Source organism: Gamsiella multidivaricata, assembly GCF_025024155.1.
Source record: "Gamsiella multidivaricata strain RSA 2152 chromosome Unknown BC939scaffold_1, whole genome shotgun sequence".
NCBI lineage: Eukaryota > Fungi > Mortierellomycota > Mortierellomycetes > Mortierellales > Mortierellaceae > Gamsiella > Gamsiella multidivaricata.
In genome coordinates, this window is record NW_026251709.1 from 732,274 (window position 1) to 751,325 (window position 19,052).

Below are 19,052 nucleotides of genomic sequence, written 5' to 3' on the forward strand. Positions count from 1 at the left end.
ACCGCCCATATTATGGACGCCGATTGGGACGGACACAACGAGATCATGATCGGGACGTATGGTCGACAGCTCATGGTGTTCAAGGAACTCCCGCCGGGACAAGATCCGTACTCTGAAGCCTCTGAACCAGACATATATAATCATCAACATCAGCATCAACATCAAGAATCACAGCATCGACCTCAGCCCCAGTACTTGTATCCGCCACTTCCGGATCAGCAGCCTCAACAATCATCGTCAGCAGCTGCCAAGAGCTCAACACTACCCATCCCTCCTTCACCTCCTTCACAATGGGGCATGACCTGGAACCGACGTTTCGCGACCCCCATTTATGGGATCGCATCCGCAGATCTGAATGACGACGGATTGGAAGAGTTGGTCATCACTACCATCAACGGCGTGTCCCTGTTCCTGCCCGATCCTTATGCGGCAAAACAACGACTTCAACAAGCGGTCGAGCGTATACAAGAGATTGAGGAGATGAAGGTTATCCTCGAACGGCTACGGAAATCAAATGAGGAACTTGCAGAAATGCAGCAACAGAAGGAGATTGAAAGAGAGAGGAAAGAGAAGGAGGAGAAGGAAAAGAAGGAGAAGGAAAAGAAGGAGAAGGAGGAGAAGGAAAAGAAGGAGAAGGAGGAAGAGGAAAAGAGGGAGAAGGAGGAAGAGGAAAAGAAGAAGGAGGAGGAAGAGGAAAAGAAGAAGGAGGAAGAGGAAAAGAAGAAGGAGGAAGAGGAAGAGGAGGAGGAGGAGGAGGAGGAGGAGGAGGAGGAGGAGGAGGAGGAGGAGGAGGAGGAGGAGGAGCAGTTAGAGCGAGATGCAGAAAAGCAGCGGGAGAAGGAACGATTAGAGCAGGATCAGAAAGAGCCTGAAATAGCGTCAGAAGAAGCAGACGTAGAAGCAGTCGTAGAAACAGACGTAGAAGCGAAAGCAGACACGGAAGCAGAAGCACATGCAGAAGATGCCGAGAAGAGTGCCGAGGCACATCAGGAAGACTCAAGGAAATAAAGCCAACATGCACGTATTGTCATTCTCAGTTTAGTTCAGTTCAAGTGTCTTAGCATTCTTATACAACGGATTGTTTATGTCTTCTTTCTTTTTCAAACTGTACAGGTTTCTACATGCAGAAAGAAGAGTGGAATGGTAGAGGGACGGAGAGGGAAGGAAACGACTGGATGGTAGAACAGAACAAAGGATTATTGTATATATCAACAACAAACACGCGACACGTAACGACGACCCTTCGTTTAAAGTCTGTCCATGAAGTTCTCCAGCTTGGGCATTTCCACCTTCAGACCCTTGCGCTTGCGGATGCTCAGCACCAATGCCTCGAGCTTGGCGTCCTCGCCCAAGGTACCGTTCAACATCTCCCAGTGATCGAACACAGACTGGGGGAAGGCCTGACCACTGGTGGCCTGACGAAGATCTGACGTGAAACCGAACGACTCCGCGACGGGCAGGTAGGCCTTGAGCGTGTACATGGGGGTACCGGGGCGCTGCTCCTCACCGATCATGTGGCCACGACGCTTGTTCAAGACACCATAGATACCACCCATGGCCGTCTCAGGGCACGTAATCTCGACCAAATAGATGGGCTCCATGAGACCGGGTTCTGCAACCATGGCCGAGGCATAAATGGCGCTACGACAGGCTGGAATAATCTGTCCACCACCACGATGGATAGCATCAGCGTGGAGGACAACATCGAGAATGTTGAAGCGACAGCCGCGCATCTGCTCATCAGCAAAGACACCCTCACGAGTGGCCCACTGGAAGGCGGCAACACAGGAATCCTTGATTTCGTTGAGGTAGGCGACTCCCTTGGTCAGATCCACGAGCAAGTTAGGGCCAGTACCGTCGGGACCGAACGACCAAATCTTACGGGCCTCAGTGTTATCCCATGCATATTCATCCGACATGATACGGGCACGGGCCTTGAGCTCATCACGGGCACCAAGCTTTCCGCTCTCGATGGCATTTGAAACCTCCTCACCAAGAGGTGCGGCCTTGATGAAGAGACGGTTGTGCTTGTTGGGGGACTTGGCAAGGGCAGTGACTGAAGACTCGGCCTTGACGGTTTCCTTGTACTGGACGACGGGGTCCGACTTGCGGATGGGGACCTGGGCGTGATCCTCCTCAAGATCCTTCAAGCAAATCTCGAGATGCAACTCTCCGGAACCAGCAACAATGTGTTCTCCCGTATCGGAGGTGAAGCAGAGGACACAAGGATCCGACTTTGACAGACGCTTGAGACCCTCGACCAACTTGGGAAGATCGGCAGCGTTCTTACACTCGACAGCGACCCGGACGACAGGGGAGACAGAGAATTTCATGACCTTAAGGTTGTGGGCAGTATCCGAGGTGGTAATGGTACCGGACTTGAGCAAGAACTGGTCAACACCGACCAAGCCGACAATGTTACCGGCAGGGCAGTCCTCAATGGGCTCGACATAGCGACCCATCATCAGAACAATACGCTGGACAGACTTGACAAACAAATCGGTCTTGCTGCCGACCTGGTAGTTGGGGCCCTGGATGCGGACCTTGAGACCGGCACGGACGGTACCAGAGAAGACACGACCAAAGGCATAGAAACGACCCTTGTCGGAAGTGGGGACCATCTTGGAGACGTACAACATGAGGGGACCGGTGGGGTCGCAGGCACCGATGCTCTTAGCGCACTCGTCATCCATGGGGCCTTCATACAAGTTCTCGACACGATACTTTTGCGCAGTGATGGGCGAAGGCAAGTGGATGACAAGCATCTCCATGAGAGCCTCACCGGCGGGAAGGAACTTCTTCATGACGGCCCTGAGTAGCAGCTTTCCCTCCATCTCCTTCTCCTCAGACTTCAAGGGAATCTCGAGCTTCTCGGCAATGGCCCAGGCATCCTGCTTCTTCTTGTTCATACAGGTGTCGAAGAGCTTGAAAATGGGATCCAAGACGAACATGTTGAAAGCACGCTCCAGCGGCTTGCCCTCGGCAGTGGTACCCTTGTTGGTCCACTTCTTAGTGGCGGGGTTGAAGTAGTTCTCGCCCCAGAGACGGGACATCATCTTCTGGCGGTCGACACCAAACTTCTTGGCATAACGCTGAGCGAACTGGCGGATTGTGAAAGCCCATCCATGAAGAGCGGAGGCGAAGGCGACGGTTCCCTGCTCGGGGTAGACCTGGACATCACCGAGGACCTTGTCGTTGTAGGTGGCAATGATAACGTTCACGGACTCAATGGTACGGGAGAAGGACTGGTAGAGATCCTCTTTATTGATCTGCAGCTCGAGAAGGGCACGATCGACCTTGTTGATGACGACGACGGGCTTGATACGCTCACCCAAGGCTTGACGCAAGACAGTTTCGGTCTGGACACAAACACCGTCAATGCAGTCGACGACGACTAGGGCACCATCGGTGACACGAAGAGCGGCTGTAACCTCGGACGAGAAGTCAACGTGCCCGGGGGAATCAATCAAGTTGATCAAAAAGGCAGTTCCTATAAGAAAACAAGAAACAGCGCAAAAAGTTATTGGTACGTTAGCATATTATTCAGCTTGTAAACTGCGATTACTGTTTGTCAGGCAATTGGCTCTATTTACGTGTATTTTTTTTTTTTTTTCACATACCATCGGTCTTCTGCTTGATATCCGAAAGATCGTCCTCTGAAATCTCGAAGAACAGAGAGATGGCGGTCGCCTTGATGGTGATACCACGGTCCTGTTCGTCCTGACGGGTATCCATGAAACGGGCCTCACCAGCACGAGCAGAGGAAATAATACCGGCCATCGAGACCAGGGAATCCGTCAAGGTCGACTTTCCGTGATCGACGTGGGCAATGACGGACATGTTACGAACATTCGTAACCTTGTCCATCTATTGTGGATGCAATTCATGATAAGAAAAAAAAAAAAAAGGGATAAACCGCGGTTAGTCAAAGTTAAAATACGAGTGGTCTGTTATGGATATATATGGTATGAAGGTCTCCTCTTCTTGCCTCCTCCAAAGCATTGTGTCCATCGATGTGGTTCCCACGCTCATATTTTTTGAGCAAAATGGATATGTTTGAGGGAACGAACGGGATCAATTGTTCGTTTCAATTGTATCGCGTACGGTGTGGAGAAGAACTTGAGATCGCATAATGGATGATATCGTCGTTCTGTTCCCCACATCCAGGCCACGGACCCTCTTTCGTGTCCCCACGGGGGCTCATTTGTGTACGTGTGCAAGAGAGGGTTTGTTTTGTGTTGCGTCTCGTGTTCGCGTTGGCATTGGATTTTTTTTTCCTCCTCCTCAGCTGACCGGGCCCAGTCCCAACCTAAAACCCCCGTACAAAAGAGTACGGTCTTGTTGGACGTGGAAAGACACGTCATACAACCATTGGCCGTTAGAGCATACGACAACAATGCACGCGATTCACACGCTACCCATCGATTTGTATCGATCCAAGCGCGACTGTATACGCACGATAGAAAAGTATTGATCTTTAACGAGTCGGATTCCCACTTGTCAAGAGTGGGGGGGGAAGTATTATGGAACACTTTTTTTTTTTTTTTATTCTTGATTAAAAATGAAACCAAATGATCGTATTGCGCCGCATAATATACACCAAGAAAGAAAAAAAAGCGAGATCAACCCATGCAAGTCTGGTGGGAGCAAATCCTCAAGGATGAACTTTGCCATAGAAAACCCCCCTTCAGTGTGGGGAAATACACTTTAGAGAACGCAATAAAGTATGAAAGAAAAGACTGCTTCCCATGGGAAGCATAGGGACGGAGTCTAGAATGAACGAAAAAATGCTCATAACGACTGAAAGGAAATATGTGGCCCCAGCACTCTGAATCGCGTTCATTCCCATGGTCTCCTCCATTGCCATTGACCTTGACGAATCTCCCTCCACAAAACACAGCTTCAAAGAAGAATAGTAACCAAAGAAATGACCATGGGAAAATAATAATAATAATAATAAGACGAGACATAGAAAGATAACTTACCAAGGCGCGGATTTGGTCGATGGTAAAGTTAACCATGTTCGCTTCTTATTCGGAGTTGAAGGGACTACGTGAAGAGAGGAATGGGGAAGGGGAGATGAGGGTGATGAAGAAAAGAGAAGAAGAAAAAAAAAGAGAGAAAAGAGGGAAAGGGAGAAAGAGTACAGGTATCCTTATATATGTCTCTGCTGCGTAACATTGCAAACCACAGACCCCCACTGAGACCTGCGTCCGCCTTCCTGCACTCTTTCGGCTTGGCCAAATCGCGCCGATCGGACAGATCTGTGTCCAAGACACCACTCATCAGTGGTCATCGCAACCACTTACTGCGTCGCAACGACAACGAGCGCTCTTATTCGCTTTCGTGTTTCTTTTTCATCATCAACTACTTCTCCTGCTTCCTTTTTTTTTTTTTTTATCATGGGGAGGGTCTAGCTGGACTTGTGGACCCAGTCGACAAAACTGCCCTAGTAATTTTTTTTTCCATTTGTTTACACAACTGATGTTGCAGCAATGGAGGGTTTCCTCTGTGTGCACACAATGATAGCGCTCGCTCTGCTGGATAGACTATCGATCGCAATCGATGGGTTCGTTCTTGGCGAGTTTTGATAGACACAGATGTCATCATACGACGCTTCGCAGGACCAAGGTCATTAAAGTCAACCTATGATTCAACTAGAGGATTGCTTGCTTAAGGTAGCTCGACCTGGACGGGGAGTCGGCGCGTGGAATTGCAATGTTATCGATGGATGGGTAAATGGAGAGATGAGTCGATGGATGGATGCAGTGTCGTGGATATCGTTGCATTGCCTCCTTAGGACATGTCGATGGCTTCCATTGCTGCAAGGGAGAGGTTGGCTGTCCAACCCAACCATGCACTGTCGAATTCGCGCGCACGAGGACCGTGCGCAGGAGGGAAAGGTCAGCAGCCCGCCAACCGAGCTGTGAAGATACTTGGAATGAAGAGCTGCCATCCAGGCGTGTGGGGGGTGGTCCTTGTCTGCCGCAGCAAGCAGTCGCGCCGCGGCTGCAACAAAAGAGGAGAAAAAAATAATAAAAGACGCTCTGGGACGTGAAGGAGCAGATGTGTGTTTTTTTTTGGTGGCAAAACGCGTAGCAGATCCTCTTTTGCGGGTGAGTGGCCAGTGAGGCTCTACTCCTCAGCACACACACACACACGGGCACACACACGCATACATTTATATTATATATGCTTACACGCACACGTACACGCTCCTGCTTGCCTCGCGTGGAAGGACTGGGCCGATCGATCCATCTCCCCTCTTTCTCTCTTTCCATCTTTCGTCTGCTCCCGTCTTCGGGCGTTTACCAGGGCACATCCACTCTTCGCTGTTGTTTTTTTGTGAGCAAAAAAAACTAAAAATAAAACACGCATTTCCTTCTGTCCATCAGCACTCCCTTTTTTCATCACACTCCATGACCCCATTCACCCTTCTTCGTCCCCCTCTTCTTCTTCTTCTTCTTCCCTCTACCTCCTTTCGCCACTCGTCTCCTTCGCATCACCCCGGCGCTCCAAGAGCACTCTCACGAATACTTCCCAACTCGCACTCCCGCTGACTGGTGCCAGTGGTCCATCAAGACCCCATCCGAATCCCTCCCTCTCTCCTTTCAATGATGCCATCCATACCACCACTGGGCCGCTCATTGGTTCTCTTCATCGGCTGTGCAGTCTTTGTCCAGTTCATCTTCTTCATCAGAAGCAATCTCTTCTCCACCTCCCCCCATCGAGACTTCCCCGAGCCATACGACTCACCATCCTTCCACGGGGCCGACCCCACCAGGAACCGACACCCGACCGTCCCTCTCTCCCTCCACGACCTCGAGATCCTCGATGGACTCTCAGACACTATCGCCGAAACCGAAGCCTACCGCGTCTTCGAGGACAAGGAAGCCGGACGAATCCACGGCACGACCATCAAGAACAATCCCTTGCTCGTCAGACAGATCAGGGACCAGATCCGATGCTGGACCACCCATGGCTCCTGGCAACGACAGGGCAACGAGTTCCAGACCCTCAAACACCTAGGCGACTCACGCTTTACCAAATGCGACAAGAACTTTATTAAGGCACTCGATCGTGAAGGCAATGGACACTATCTGGGCGAATTCGATCATGTCAACAACCGACTCCTGATCCGTGAGGCCGTCAAGTATAAATGGGTTCCGGACGAAAAGATCTGCGGACCGGGTTCAGGACCAGGAATGATGGGACTCGAGGACGACAGAGCAGAATATCGGTCCTATACCAAATCGAAATTCTGTCAGGCGATCGGAAAACGGAACCTCTTGGTCGTCGGCGACCTCACGCAGTATCAGCTTCACGACGTGATCGTATCAGCCTTCCAGTCCTCGTTCGTCTGCTATGGAGAGCTAGGCTGTCTCCATCACAGTTCCCATGGGCTCTGTCAGAACGTTGCAGTCAAGTACGCCAGGAACGACTTGCTCTCCGTTCCCTGGGCAGTCGACCCCGAGGCGGATGAATTCCCCAGTGCATCGACGGTCGAGCAGACATGGGCGACACCGGATATGCTGCTTCAGTACCCGATCTTGATCCTGAACAGGGGCCTGGTCTGGAGACCAGACGAGGTGTTTTTGAGCGAGCTAGTCTTTACGATGAAACATATCTGGAAGTATTACCCCAACACCTTGGTCCTCTACCGTGCCACACATCCGATCTCGCCCAATTGCACACAGTTCAAGAACGAGGGCGAGGATGAGGCCATCGCCGACAATTTTGGCAAGCCTATCTCTGCGGGAACTGTTCTCCGGAAACCGCTTGATACGCCACCCAAGAGACAGGAGTCTCATCATGAAGGCAAGGAAGAATATCGGCCCACGTTGGCGGATATTCAACGACAGAACCGGATGGCGAAACGGGTAGTCGAGGCCGCTGGAGGCATCTATCTGGACACGGAGGCCATGTTTGCGATGCGACCGGATGGACGGATGGGCGATGGCGATTGTTCAAGGTTCTGTGCTCCAGGCCCATTGGATGCATATGCAGACCTGCTCTACAATACCTTTAGGATCCTGCAATAGTGAATCTCTCTTTTTCTTTCTTTATGTAGATATTGTAATATGTTTAGTCCGCATCCGTCCACTGCCCATTGAACAATATTGTCTGATGCGTGAAATGCCAGTATTATTCGTTTCTTTTTTTTTTTTTTTTTTTTTTTTTTTTCCATTGAATGATTCAATACACAAACGGAATTAGAATTGCGCGCCTTTGTCCAGCATAGGCTTCCCCAAACCGACTCCTATACCACTGATCCGTCTCCTTTGCCACGATACCCAGGTTCACGACCACCCAAACCCAAGCGAACAGGAGTGTCATCGGTGACAACGACGACGACGACGACGACAGGGTGAGATACAGCGCAAAGTAGATCACCATCTCTGCCGAATAATGCGGTGTGACCAGGTACTCGAACCAATCCCCAAACGGCACCCTGTACTCCTGCGATCCTTTCGCTTCCTCCGCACCACCTGCCTTGGAGGACCCCCTAGTCTTGACCACTACTGGTTTTCGTAAGTCCGCCAGAATGACATGACACCGATGCTGATGCCACGACGCCCAAACGAACAGCCCCACACCGACCACACACCGCCAGCTCTCCAACAACCCCTTCAACTCTGCCTGTGTATTTTCTAAATCGTATTCCCTCCACTGCGGACCAGATCCGACTCTGACCCAAGATTCATACGCATCCACCCACAAGGCTGGAGCCATGGCCGCATAGAAGGAGATGCCGACCAGGTAATGTCCCAAATGAATCTGTGCCCCAGTCGAGGGCCGTTCCACGAACCAGGATTCGTACCATCTCCGGAGGACGTGGATCCAATAGCAGGACATGGCGAGGAGGACGGCTGCGGGTGGAGTCCAAGAGGAGATTTGAGGCGATGGTCCTGTGGGCATGATCCCAAGCCAGTTCAGGAGGGAAAGAAAGCTCCAGTAAGGGTATGTGGATACCAGGATATGGGGAAGCGCCCATGATCTCGCAGAGGTGTACTGGACGAGATCGATCGAGAGATAGACAAACCAGATCGTCGCAAAGACGTAGAAATGTCCGAACCAAGTCTTGGGCACCCTCAAGGTCTTGAGAACTGAAATAAACCGGCCATGGTCCGTGTTTGTGTCCCTGCGCGGAGTCGCAGAAGAATTGGAAATGTTTGTTGTGTCAGTGGATGAGCAAGGAGAGGAAGAGGGGGCGTCTAGTTTGCCATAGGTGAGGATCGAATCGCGGAGGGGCGGTAATGTTGCGGCGAGGAGTGCAGTCGAGGTGATGATAATGAAGTATAGCTGGATCAGCTGCGAAAGCGAGGGGATCCAATCTGCCATGGTAGACATAGTTGACATAGTTGGCATGGATGCCGCGGGGTGGGGAGTGTGATGATTGATGGAGGGGAGGATAGAGCCGATTTCCAGATCTGGAAGGAGACGCCTTTCGAAACGCGTTCCTGAACGCGGTGACCCGTGCTCCCCCCGCTTCGGTAACGATGGCGTCAAGACTCGATCGGATCCTGATCACTTTTTTTTTGCTTCTTACATCTCCTCCTCCTCTTCCTCATTACAAACACCATGGCCACCTCCTCAACCTCCTTAGACTCTCAGCCCTGCCACAAGCAAGCCTGTGCGATCCAATCCTGTCTGACAAAGAACAACTACCAAGAAAGTCGGTGCAAGGACGTTATCGAGAAGCTGGAGCAGTGCTGTCAAGCCCTCATAGATGCCGGCGGATCCTCGCCCAGCTGCCCCACCAAGAAGTACAAGAAAAAGACGCCCTCCTTAGAGCCACCGTCATCATCATCATCGACCTAAGGGCCTTCAGAGTAGCATTGAAGCCAACATGCAATAAACAAAGACACGCTTCCCAAAGCATTCCTCCTCTTCAGTTGTTTCGCATGCTGTCAAGAGAGTGTACGAAGTGACATAGACATAGACAACACCATGGAGACCATATTGTGTTTGTTATTACTATCGTAAACAAAAAAAAACAATGGTTCGGATTTGAGAGGATGGAGGGAAGGTGAAGGTGGGTAGTTGAGGATGGGCAGAAAGAAGATGGATCAAAAAGGGCGCGTCAAAAGAATCAGCTAAAACAAAAAAGCGTTCAATCGCACTCAATTGCCTGCTTAGTGCTGCTGAGGACCTCCGCCAGAAGCCTGGGAATTCCAACCGGCCGCCTGGGGTCCAGCATTCGATCCGTAGGGCTGTCCAAACGACGATGGTGCATTCTGCTGCTGACCCTGCTGACCCTGCAACCCTGCGTTCGCGCCACCATAGCCACCCTGAGGGTATCCGTACTGGAACTGGCTGTTACCCTGCTGGAATCCCTGGCCTCCAAAGCCATGCTGCTGGTAGCCCTGGCCATATCCCTGCTGACCACTGGCTCCCTGGCCACCATAAGGCGCGTTGCCCATGCCTCCGAATCCACCGCCATAGGCTATATAAAAAATATAAAAAATAGATTGTCGAGACAATGTCAGCAAAGCTGCCTTTTTTGGATACCATATTCCCGCCTTTTTTTTTTTCTTTTATCCGTCTTTACCGTTGGGTCCGCCGAATCCACCATATCCGCCGCCATATCCTCCGCCACCATAGCGACCACCGCCATGTCTAGACAAATAAAAGACGGGCGATGGTGAGTTGCGATGTCTTGGAATCATTACGTCAGCAGGGTGGCTATCTGGTGTCCTTACCCGTAGCCACCGCGACCAATGTTGGGATCACCACGGACAGAGGCACCATGAGGGCCAGTTACATTGGCAGCCTGCATGCCCTTGGGGCCTGGCACAATGTCATATTCGACCTGTCAAAATAAGAAGGAACAAAAGAATAAGAATGGGCCTATCCTGTCCTGTCGGGACCGTACACGAAATAAGATAAAATAAAAGTGTCGATGGACAATCGTATTCGTTTCTACCTCTTCACCCTATCAGGTACAAACAGAAAATAAGGATGGATCAGATTAGCATGGGGCGTTCTCGAATACATGTTTGGGCGCTGCTCTTTGTGTTCAAACGGATAGGATACCTCTGCAAGACTCTTAAATCCGCCATCATTGTGGATGGCGGTGTGGTGGACAAAGACTAAAACGAACGAATGGATGGGTCAATAATAAATTAATTATTCAGTTACCGTGCGCCCACGGAAACAATCATCAAGAGCGGGCTAGCAGCGGACAATAACAAAACAAATGGAAACAGCAGCAATCCTCCCTTGGCAAGAAAAAGGAAACAGCAGCAACAATAGCGAGACCAACACCAGTAATACGATAAGGCATCCAGAGGGAAAAAAGAGGCGTAAACAACAAGAAACAACAGTGAAAGCGACGATGAAAGCGACGCTAAGCACCTTCATCCCCCGACTGAGAACGGCACCAGGCGGTACTCCAGATTGTCCCCACACTTTTCTCTTGCGAGACAAAATAATGTCGTGTGTCGCACCACGATGCCGTGCCGACCTCCAACTCTTTCGAGGCATCGCACTCGCCCGTCTCCTCCCTGGATCTTCCCCGTCGCATGTCCTGTAATTGTTGCGGCTGGTGCGAGTGTTGATGTAAGCTGCCACCGTCCTCTCTCCCTTTCTCTCTTTTTTTTTCATGATATGCTGACAAACAACCGGTTTTGTACGTTAAATAAAGACCTCTGCCGATATGGTTCCTGCTTGCTTCATGAAATGGTGTGCGTCTGTCTGTAAAGTGTCCAGTACACCGCGACGATGCTGTCCATTCCCACGGCGACCTTGCTCCACTCACTCTCTCCTACGTATGCCTCCATTGGTCCTGCAGGCGAAGCGAGCAGAGAAGAGGCCCTTCTGATCCTATCGTCACTTCCTACTTCGACCCAGCATACACCAGCATACACCCTCCACGCATCTGCTCACAGACAAATAACTCGCACTAATCTGCCGAGCCCAACCTCACTTGTTTAATTTCGATCGGTTGTCGGTGCGCTCCCCCGTTCTCTCCTGTCTACTTAGGCAAGCCTCTCTTGTACTCACCACTCTCTCTCTTTGACCGATTGAGTAAATGAATGAGTGAAAAAGGATTAAAGAAACTTTTGGAGTGTCTTTGGACACGTAAAATAAAAAAGGGACCATTCCTTCAGTATTCGCTCATCATTTCCCACGAACAGGGGAACCTCTCCATTTTTTCTGATCCCTGGCCTGGCGCAAAAAAAGAAAAAAAAAAAAAAAAAAAAGAGGCGCCAAAGAAGAACCTGCCCCAGAGTACAACTGCCGACCTCGGTATTCCTCTCGATCGAGAGTAGGACCCAGTCCCCAACAATAGCGTGACAGCAAGGATCGCAGACAACCGTGCCCTGGAACAGGGGATAAAATCGAAAGGGGCCGACAAGTTCAAGGAGGAGGAGGACAGGTCCGCGGACCCATTGACAGAAAAATAAAATAAAATAAGGAGCACAGCGCGAAGGGGTCTGAGAGTGAGGAACCAAAGGCAGTGGAGCCATTGGAGGATCTACCGACCAAGGGTCCGATGACCGAGGCACTCTGTTCGAAAGCGAGTGCCTATCACTGATCACTTCCTCCATTCTGATATACAGCTACAGTGCTCAATCGATGCATTGCATTGCAATCCTCTACTACTGCTCCTACTGCTGCTGCTGCTGCTGCTGCTGCTGCTGCCGGTCTTGTGCTTTACACAATAAAATAAAGTAAAGAACGGGCATGAAGCCAATTTGGCAAAGAATGGATGACTTACTCTCGTCCACAGGGTTGGCTTCAGTACTCTCTGAAGGGATAATGAAACCAAATCCCTTTTGGCTGTTGAAGAACTTGACTCTTCCGGATCTGCGGGCAGCGACGGGGGCAGACATTTTTTTTTTTTCTTTCTTTTTGATTACAGGGAAGGACCAGCAAAAAAAAAAAAAAATGAAAAATGAAAAAGACAGAGAAATGAAAGAAAACGTACAGTCAAAAAAAAAGAAAAAAAAAAAAAGAGCAGATAAAAGTGGATACTGTTGTAAGGACTTTTTTACTAACTGATGCAAAGTACAATGCAAGTTAATGGATAAACGAACAGAAAGAGCGATACAAGATAGCAATTAAAACAGCAAAAGGAGCACTGACGACTGAACCACTGACTGGACTGACTGACTGACTGACTGATTGACTGACTGACTGAGAGACTGATTCACTGACAGGACTGACTGACTGATGGACGACTGACAAAACGGAAACAGATTTCAACAGAATGGAGAAACAACAAAAAGAAGAGAGGAATGAAGAAAAAAGAAGGACGAACAGGCCAGCCAGAAGGCAGGCGTATGCATGCACGCTACTACATTTCGACAGGGGGAGAGTACAGAACAATTCAAGCTCAAATACGTCACAGAACGCATCTTTGCAGGAAAGTACTGCATCTGAACTATGAGAGTGTTACTTGCTGACACACATTTATCTTACATGGTCTATTGTCCCTTGGCGCCAGGCGTTTCCATCCCTTCCATGGGTGAGGCTGCTCGCTTGCGTCCGCCAGTCCATCCTTGCCCTTATCCTCGCCCCGCTCTGCTACCGCTGTTGCTGCTACCACTACTGCTTTCCCCGACTTCTGTGTGTGGTCTCGTATCTTGCATCCAATGGTCGTTCCTGTCCTTACCTACTGGCTGAAGATAGAGCGGTCGCTGTTGATGGAGTAAACGGCTGCTGCCATAATATCGCGGCGCATGAAAGCGCCACAGGCTGAGCAGTATAGCCTGCATATCTCGACCTGTCCGACAAACTTCTCGCACGTCGGGCACTTCTTCGAAGTAGCCTAGGGACCTGGCCTAGAGGACATCAAGACAAAGTCAATAAAAGCATAAAGCGATTTTATATAACTTGGATCTTCAAGTGATAGTGCTCTTACCTTCTGAACAATGTACGACTGAAAGGACTCGTGCAAAGAGGAAGGTCGAAAACTCGCCCAGACCAACCCCAATCACAACCTTGTTGGCTTCCTCTCTCCAACTTGAGTCTGTCCTCCGCGTCCCTGGCCCTTCTTGCATCCCACTTATGCTTCTTGAACCGGTTGTTGCCGTTGTAGAACTCATTCAGTTATCTCCAGCTCCGTAAAGTAGCTCGCAAAGCCGGCTCCCTCACCGCGCAGTGGCAGCAGCCTAGTCTCAATGTTGCTGATGGATTCTATTCCATCGCCTGGTACAATGTTGTTGTTTTTTTTGCTCTTCCATCCATATTCTGTGCTTGACACAGGCCCTCATTTTCCATGGTAATCTACACGAGCGAGGAATATGGTGCTTTATTTCGAGGAATGGCAGTGAGGGAGGGAAGAGTGAGAGATAAAAATGTGGGGCTTCTATGTATATGCTGTCCTTCCCAGACAGCCTCTATCCGATTGTGTGTTGGTTGTGCTGGATTGACAAAGGCACCTTTAGACGGTCTCCAGCAGGACGTGCTTGCGGATCAGGGTCGATACGGTATCAAAGACAACCAGCAGGATACCTATTTTTCGCCAATGCAGAAATCCATTCGAACGCGTCAGATACACACGCACATGCGCACTTTTTTTTTTTTTTTTTTTTTTTTACAAAAAAAAGCATGATGCCCTTTGGATCTTACCACCGCCCGGACCCAAACGAAGAACCTTCGGTACGAATCCCTTGTACAAAGCGCGGAATCTGCAGTGGAAGTGGGAGAAGACGAAAGAATGAGCGAATGAGGGAGGGAAACATCTAGCAATAAACAATGTCGTATTGACAACAAAACCAACGCTGGCGGTTCTTACCCTTCCTCGCGGTAGACCATGGCGACACCGGGCAATGTCCAGTTGTACTTGAGCACTGTTCCCTTGGCCTGGTTCTGGATACGGGTCTTGACGACATCGAAGGGAGTGTTGAGCATGGTGGCAAAAGTACCACCAACAGCACCAGCAACAAAGTTACGAGCCAGGTTTCCGTTGGGAGTCTGTAATACATGGCAGCGACAAGAACACAGGTCTTAGAATCACTTCGCTGTCAACGTTGCCGTCTAATAGTCCTGCCTCTATACAAAGAAATCGTTACCTCGGCCTCAGGGATGGCATTCTTGACTCCCTGGATGCACCCAAAGTATCCACCGTTCCACATGGCGTGGCGCCAGAGAGTGGCCTCCAAGCCGTTGAATAATGCCAGGGGACCCTCATGTTTGACGATCTTGGACAAGGCATCCAACGATCCGTTGTATTTGCCGGCCTAGTCGCAATATTAATAAAAAAAAAAGGTGCGATGGACCGTCAATACACCACCACAAGGAATCAGCTGCTTCATCTTTGGCCCTCTCTCCTAGATATTCTCTTTTTTTTTTTTTCATGCGGCCCTTACATTGCCCTTGTCCTGGAGACGAATCTTGACCAATTCGAAGGGAACGACGAGGAAGGCCTGAAAATAGGAAGTAGATTGGGTTTGCAGTGTCAGCTTTGGATTCCGTTGTCATAAAAAAAACCTCCGCGAGTTGTTCCTCCTTTCGATTCATGAACAAACGAGAGAAAAGGCGAGCTCGTTTCGTTTACCTCAGTGATACCGGCGCTGACACCGGTCAAGATGGCGAGACCCTGCTTATTGATATCGCTGCCGAGAATGTTCCTGTACAGAATCGTGTACTGCTCATTCGCTGCAAATTTGGTTGCACGCTTGGGTGCCTCGACCATGATGGGAGGGATGATACCACGATAGAGCGTGCCGAACCTGGATTTCGTTTTACCACATGGAAATGTGAAATCGTATGGGCCAAGAAGATATGAAAAAAAAGCGTTAATCCAAAATATTGCTCTCATAAAATCTCAGTCTAGATCGTGCTTCGTGCTCGGATCTGCAATCCATGCATTGACTCTTGGCTGCTGCATTCACAACAGTGCGTTCAAAGCGATAATGGACCCCAAGAAAACTAAATAATAATAATCGAAACACATGGTCATACAACAAACAACCCAGACCACTACAAGGTGCACATCTTCATATTCATTACCCTTCATTCTTGATAATCTTTTTGAAGCAGTCGCCGATCGAGCTGTATCCATCAGCTCCTCCGGTTCCGACCTGAAGCTGGAAGCGGGTCTTGACGACTATTTTTTTTTTTTAGTTCCCACAGGAATTCAAGATAATCAGCAAAACAAACGTATGGGGGTAGATAACGCCACCAACAAATTCGATTGCGAATAGAAAAAGGCACTTACCATCAAGAGGATACATGGTCAAGATTTCAGACACACCAGCCACAGCTCCGGCCAAGAACTGCCACTGGAAGGGCAGGGCTATATTGGAGGGTCGGGGAGGGTCAAGGAGGAATGTCAGATTCAGAACTCGACTTTGTGATTCCCATCAAGATCAAAACGACCTCAAATGATTTGTGTAAATCAAATTGATTTGATATATGATACGATCCTGCAGAGATCCAAAGTCATCCAGCGTGAGGCATCCTTCGCCCATGTTCGTCCGCAGTCGACAATGCTTTCAGGAGCAAATCCTTCTACAGTTCCTGTAGACCCAACTGCTGATCAAATATGATCAAATATCCCTGAAGATTTGGTTCCTCATTGCAAAACGCCCGTTCGTTGTCGAGATGCCAAACTGACAGATTTCTTACGCTTTTGTGCCTGTTTTTCCTTGATTGCGGACATTATGGATATGGGGGTATGTGGAAGTGGGAGGGTGGAGTGGGGAGGTGCTGGAGTGGATGTAAAGCGAGAGAAAGAAAGGAGAAAAAAAAAAAGAAAAGAAAGAAAAGCAAGAAGAGATAGAGCCAAATATGAAAATCGGATAATACTGCGATGATAGTAAAAAAAATGACTCCCTCTTTCCCCACATTATCCTCCAATCACAATCTGTCCTTTAAAGTACACCTCGTGTCAAAAGCCTGTACCTGGACCGAGCCTGGCTGCTGGTCCCCTCGTATACTTCCGTGTTACCCCGCAAGGAAAATAAAGTCTCCAGGCCTTCCACTTGCACATGTGCGCTTTCTGCAGAGCTGTCTGTGGCAATGCATTCCTCAGCAGAGTAGCTGCTGTGGTCAGTCTCATTTCCACTTTTCACTTTTGCAATCCATCCCAAAAGTTACCAAGGACCCATTTTTCGGGGAAAGTCGCTTCAGCTACTCACAGGTTGCACCCACCCTGCATGTTCATTTCCCCACGGTGCATTAGATCCACTTTTTTCATTTCAAAGTTGTCTTATCCTGGAGTTCATTTGTCTCTTTTTTTTTACTTGCAAGATCACGTCTGAGCTTGCAAATGTGGCATCAATTCCAAATACACAGACAGCCTTCGCACGTTCGCTTTATTTTATTTTATTTTTTGGACGCAAGGAGTGAACGCTACAAAGCACAATAGTCTTTCAGTCAAGCAGATAGATCCTTGACCCAATATCGCCAACGATCCAATCCATACCCTTGAGCAGATGTGCACCCGTCTTGGCACTGCAGGCGAGGATCGCCCAATGATGTGTCTGGATATCGTCGAGTGCCAATGCCTATTTTTATTTTATTTTTTGGAGAATGAATATGAATCACGCGTTGAGTCTTTGCCATCAAAAAAAAAAAAAAAAAAAAAAACCTCCTAGAAAGAAATCAGACCATGGTCAATGTTGGTGGCAAAAAAGCACGTAACACAACTTACCTCGCGAATTTGATCGTCGGTCAATGCGCCAGGAAGATCTTGCTTGTTTGCAAAGACCAACAACGAGGCACCCGACAAGCGCTAAGAGACCAAAACCATGAAAAAAAAAGAACGAACGAACGAACGAACGAACGAACGTAGGGGTTAAGGACTGTTGGTCAGATCAACTGCTTCTTACAAAGAAAGAGCCAATAGCACAAGGGACCATGAGTCGCTTCACTTACTTCCTCCTGGAGCAACTCATGCAGCTCCTTCTTGCAGTCGTCCAGTCGAAGTCTGTCTGCGGAATCAACGACCCAGACCAGCCCGTCTGTCTGCTCAAAGTAGTTGCGCCAGTAGGAGCGGATCGACTTTTGTCCACCAACGTCCCAAATGTTCATTTTGAACCTGTGAAGCAGCAAAGTGAATGTTAAAGTCAGCAATGTGGGGAAGAACGAGTGGCGTTAATTGGCTCCACATGGTGCGCGCTTGGGAAGATCAGTTGAAGTATCCAATTGGTCAATTGGCGTCAATTGACCACAGCTGTGCTTACCCTTTGTGTTCCAATGTCTTGATGTTGAAGCCCAGTGTGGGCGAGATCGTGTCGATGTCCTCGCCATTGATACGTTTGAGGATAGTGGTCTTGCCTGCATTGTCGAGTCCGAGCATAAGCAGCCGAATCTCCTTCTCCTTTTGGCGGTTCTTTTTAAGAATAGTCAGGAGACCCATCGTGCTTGCTTGTTGTAGGGGTGATACAGTTCCGTGAGAGGATTTTATTTTTATTTATTTTTTTTACAGAGAGGAGCGTATACGGGAATGAGGTTGAATGAGTTGGGGGTGCACCAAGTGCTGGATGGTGGAGATGATCTTTTCAAAAGGCGAGCGAGTGCAAGTGATGCAAGCGATGGGATGCACAGAACGTGGTGCCTTTTCTATATGAGCCGTGTGACTGTAAGCTCTCTGTGGAAATCCCTTCAAATCTGCCGCGCTTCGCCCCGAGGGAGATTTGCGCGGTTGCTCTCACTGGATCATGGACCTACATATTGTACGTCCATGTCAAATATCTATGGAGACACACCTTGTTTACTACGCGTTCAATCAAATCTGTGGCCCTGTAATGGTTCTCGAAAAAGTCGCAGTTGACCCTCTCTTCCCACGACTACAGGTCTGACATAAATGAACAAGGATAGTGGTGGTGCGACAAAATGCCTTTATTCTCTGAAGTATGATACAATACGTGGTGGTAGAAATGTTGCTTTCTCAAGATTGGATACGCATGTTTGGTTTGCTCTTACTACTGGTGCTGAATGGACTGGTAGTCATTGCTGTCTTGGTAGTATCCCGCATTAACGTCCTGTTGCTGGAAAAGCGTCTGCTCATCCAACTTGACATCCTCCTCCCCGTCCTTGTCCTTCCCACCCGTTGCAGCTTGCCGTTCGATCTTGGTGGTCTATAGTTTTAGCGA

At 49.2% G+C, this 19,052-nt stretch overlaps 8 protein-coding genes across 8 annotated transcripts; 3 read left to right on the top strand and 5 right to left on the bottom strand.

Moving 5' to 3' along the window:
• Positions 1-12: 12 nt before the first annotated feature.
• Positions 13-1,029, top strand: BC939DRAFT_488627 (uncharacterized protein; the record flags this gene model as incomplete). Its single annotated transcript, XM_051559380.1, has 1 exon — positions 13-1,029. The coding sequence occupies one exon, from the start codon at positions 13-15 to the stop codon at positions 1,006-1,008; it is 996 nt and encodes a 331-aa protein (XP_051417896.1). The 3' UTR covers positions 1,009-1,029.
• Positions 1,027-5,129, bottom strand: BC939DRAFT_434286 (elongation factor 2). Its single transcript, XM_051553354.1, has 3 exons — positions 4,986-5,129; positions 3,621-3,867; positions 1,027-3,490 (listed from the first exon to the last, which is right to left on the bottom strand). The coding sequence occupies exons 1-3, from the start codon at positions 5,019-5,021 to the stop codon at positions 1,248-1,250; spliced, it is 2,526 nt and encodes an 841-aa protein (XP_051417897.1). The 5' UTR covers positions 5,022-5,129; the 3' UTR covers positions 1,027-1,247.
• Positions 5,130-6,407: 1,278 nt separating this feature from the next.
• Positions 6,408-8,159, top strand: BC939DRAFT_434295 (uncharacterized protein). The gene has a single exon (XM_051553355.1). The coding sequence runs from the start codon at positions 6,615-6,617 to the stop codon at positions 8,040-8,042; it is 1,428 nt and encodes a 475-aa protein (XP_051417898.1). The 5' UTR covers positions 6,408-6,614; the 3' UTR covers positions 8,043-8,159.
• A 16-nt stretch (positions 8,160-8,175) lies between these two features.
• Positions 8,176-9,437, bottom strand: BC939DRAFT_434296 (3-oxo-5-alpha-steroid 4-dehydrogenase-domain-containing protein). The gene has a single exon (XM_051553356.1). The coding sequence runs from the start codon at positions 9,367-9,369 to the stop codon at positions 8,197-8,199; it is 1,173 nt and encodes a 390-aa protein (XP_051417899.1). The 5' UTR covers positions 9,370-9,437; the 3' UTR covers positions 8,176-8,196.
• Positions 9,438-9,999, top strand: BC939DRAFT_434297 (uncharacterized protein). The gene has a single exon (XM_051553357.1). It carries the CDS (start codon positions 9,583-9,585, stop codon positions 9,820-9,822), a length of 240 nt encoding a protein of 79 aa, XP_051417900.1. The 5' UTR covers positions 9,438-9,582; the 3' UTR covers positions 9,823-9,999.
• Positions 9,941-12,909, bottom strand: BC939DRAFT_434299 (cold-shock' DNA-binding domain-containing protein). The gene is made up of 6 exons (XM_051553358.1): positions 12,725-12,909; positions 11,038-11,093; positions 10,928-10,936; positions 10,704-10,813; positions 10,553-10,620; positions 9,941-10,447 (listed from the first exon to the last, which is right to left on the bottom strand). Exons 1-6 carry the CDS (start codon positions 12,837-12,839, stop codon positions 10,137-10,139), a joined length of 669 nt encoding a protein of 222 aa, XP_051417901.1. The 5' UTR covers positions 12,840-12,909; the 3' UTR covers positions 9,941-10,136.
• A 1,333-nt stretch (positions 12,910-14,242) lies between these two features.
• Positions 14,243-16,424, bottom strand: BC939DRAFT_524384 (mitochondrial 2-oxoglutarate/2-oxoadipate transporter-like protein; the record flags this gene model as incomplete). The annotated part of the gene is made up of 9 exons (XM_051561252.1): positions 14,243-14,463; positions 14,581-14,639; positions 14,747-14,925; positions 15,024-15,191; positions 15,321-15,377; positions 15,509-15,683; positions 15,964-16,060; positions 16,172-16,249; positions 16,376-16,424. 9 exons carry the CDS (start codon positions 16,422-16,424, stop codon positions 14,393-14,395), a joined length of 933 nt encoding a protein of 310 aa, XP_051417902.1. The 3' UTR covers positions 14,243-14,392.
• Positions 16,425-17,327: 903 nt separating this feature from the next.
• BC939DRAFT_472344 (ADP-ribosylation factor-like protein 2-like protein) lies at positions 17,328-18,316 on the bottom strand (the record flags this gene model as incomplete). The annotated part of the gene is made up of 4 exons (XM_051558269.1): positions 17,328-17,462; positions 17,609-17,689; positions 17,833-17,995; positions 18,141-18,316. The coding sequence occupies 4 exons, from the start codon at positions 18,314-18,316 to the stop codon at positions 17,328-17,330; spliced, it is 555 nt and encodes a 184-aa protein (XP_051417903.1).
• Positions 18,317-19,052: the final 736 nt, after the last annotated feature.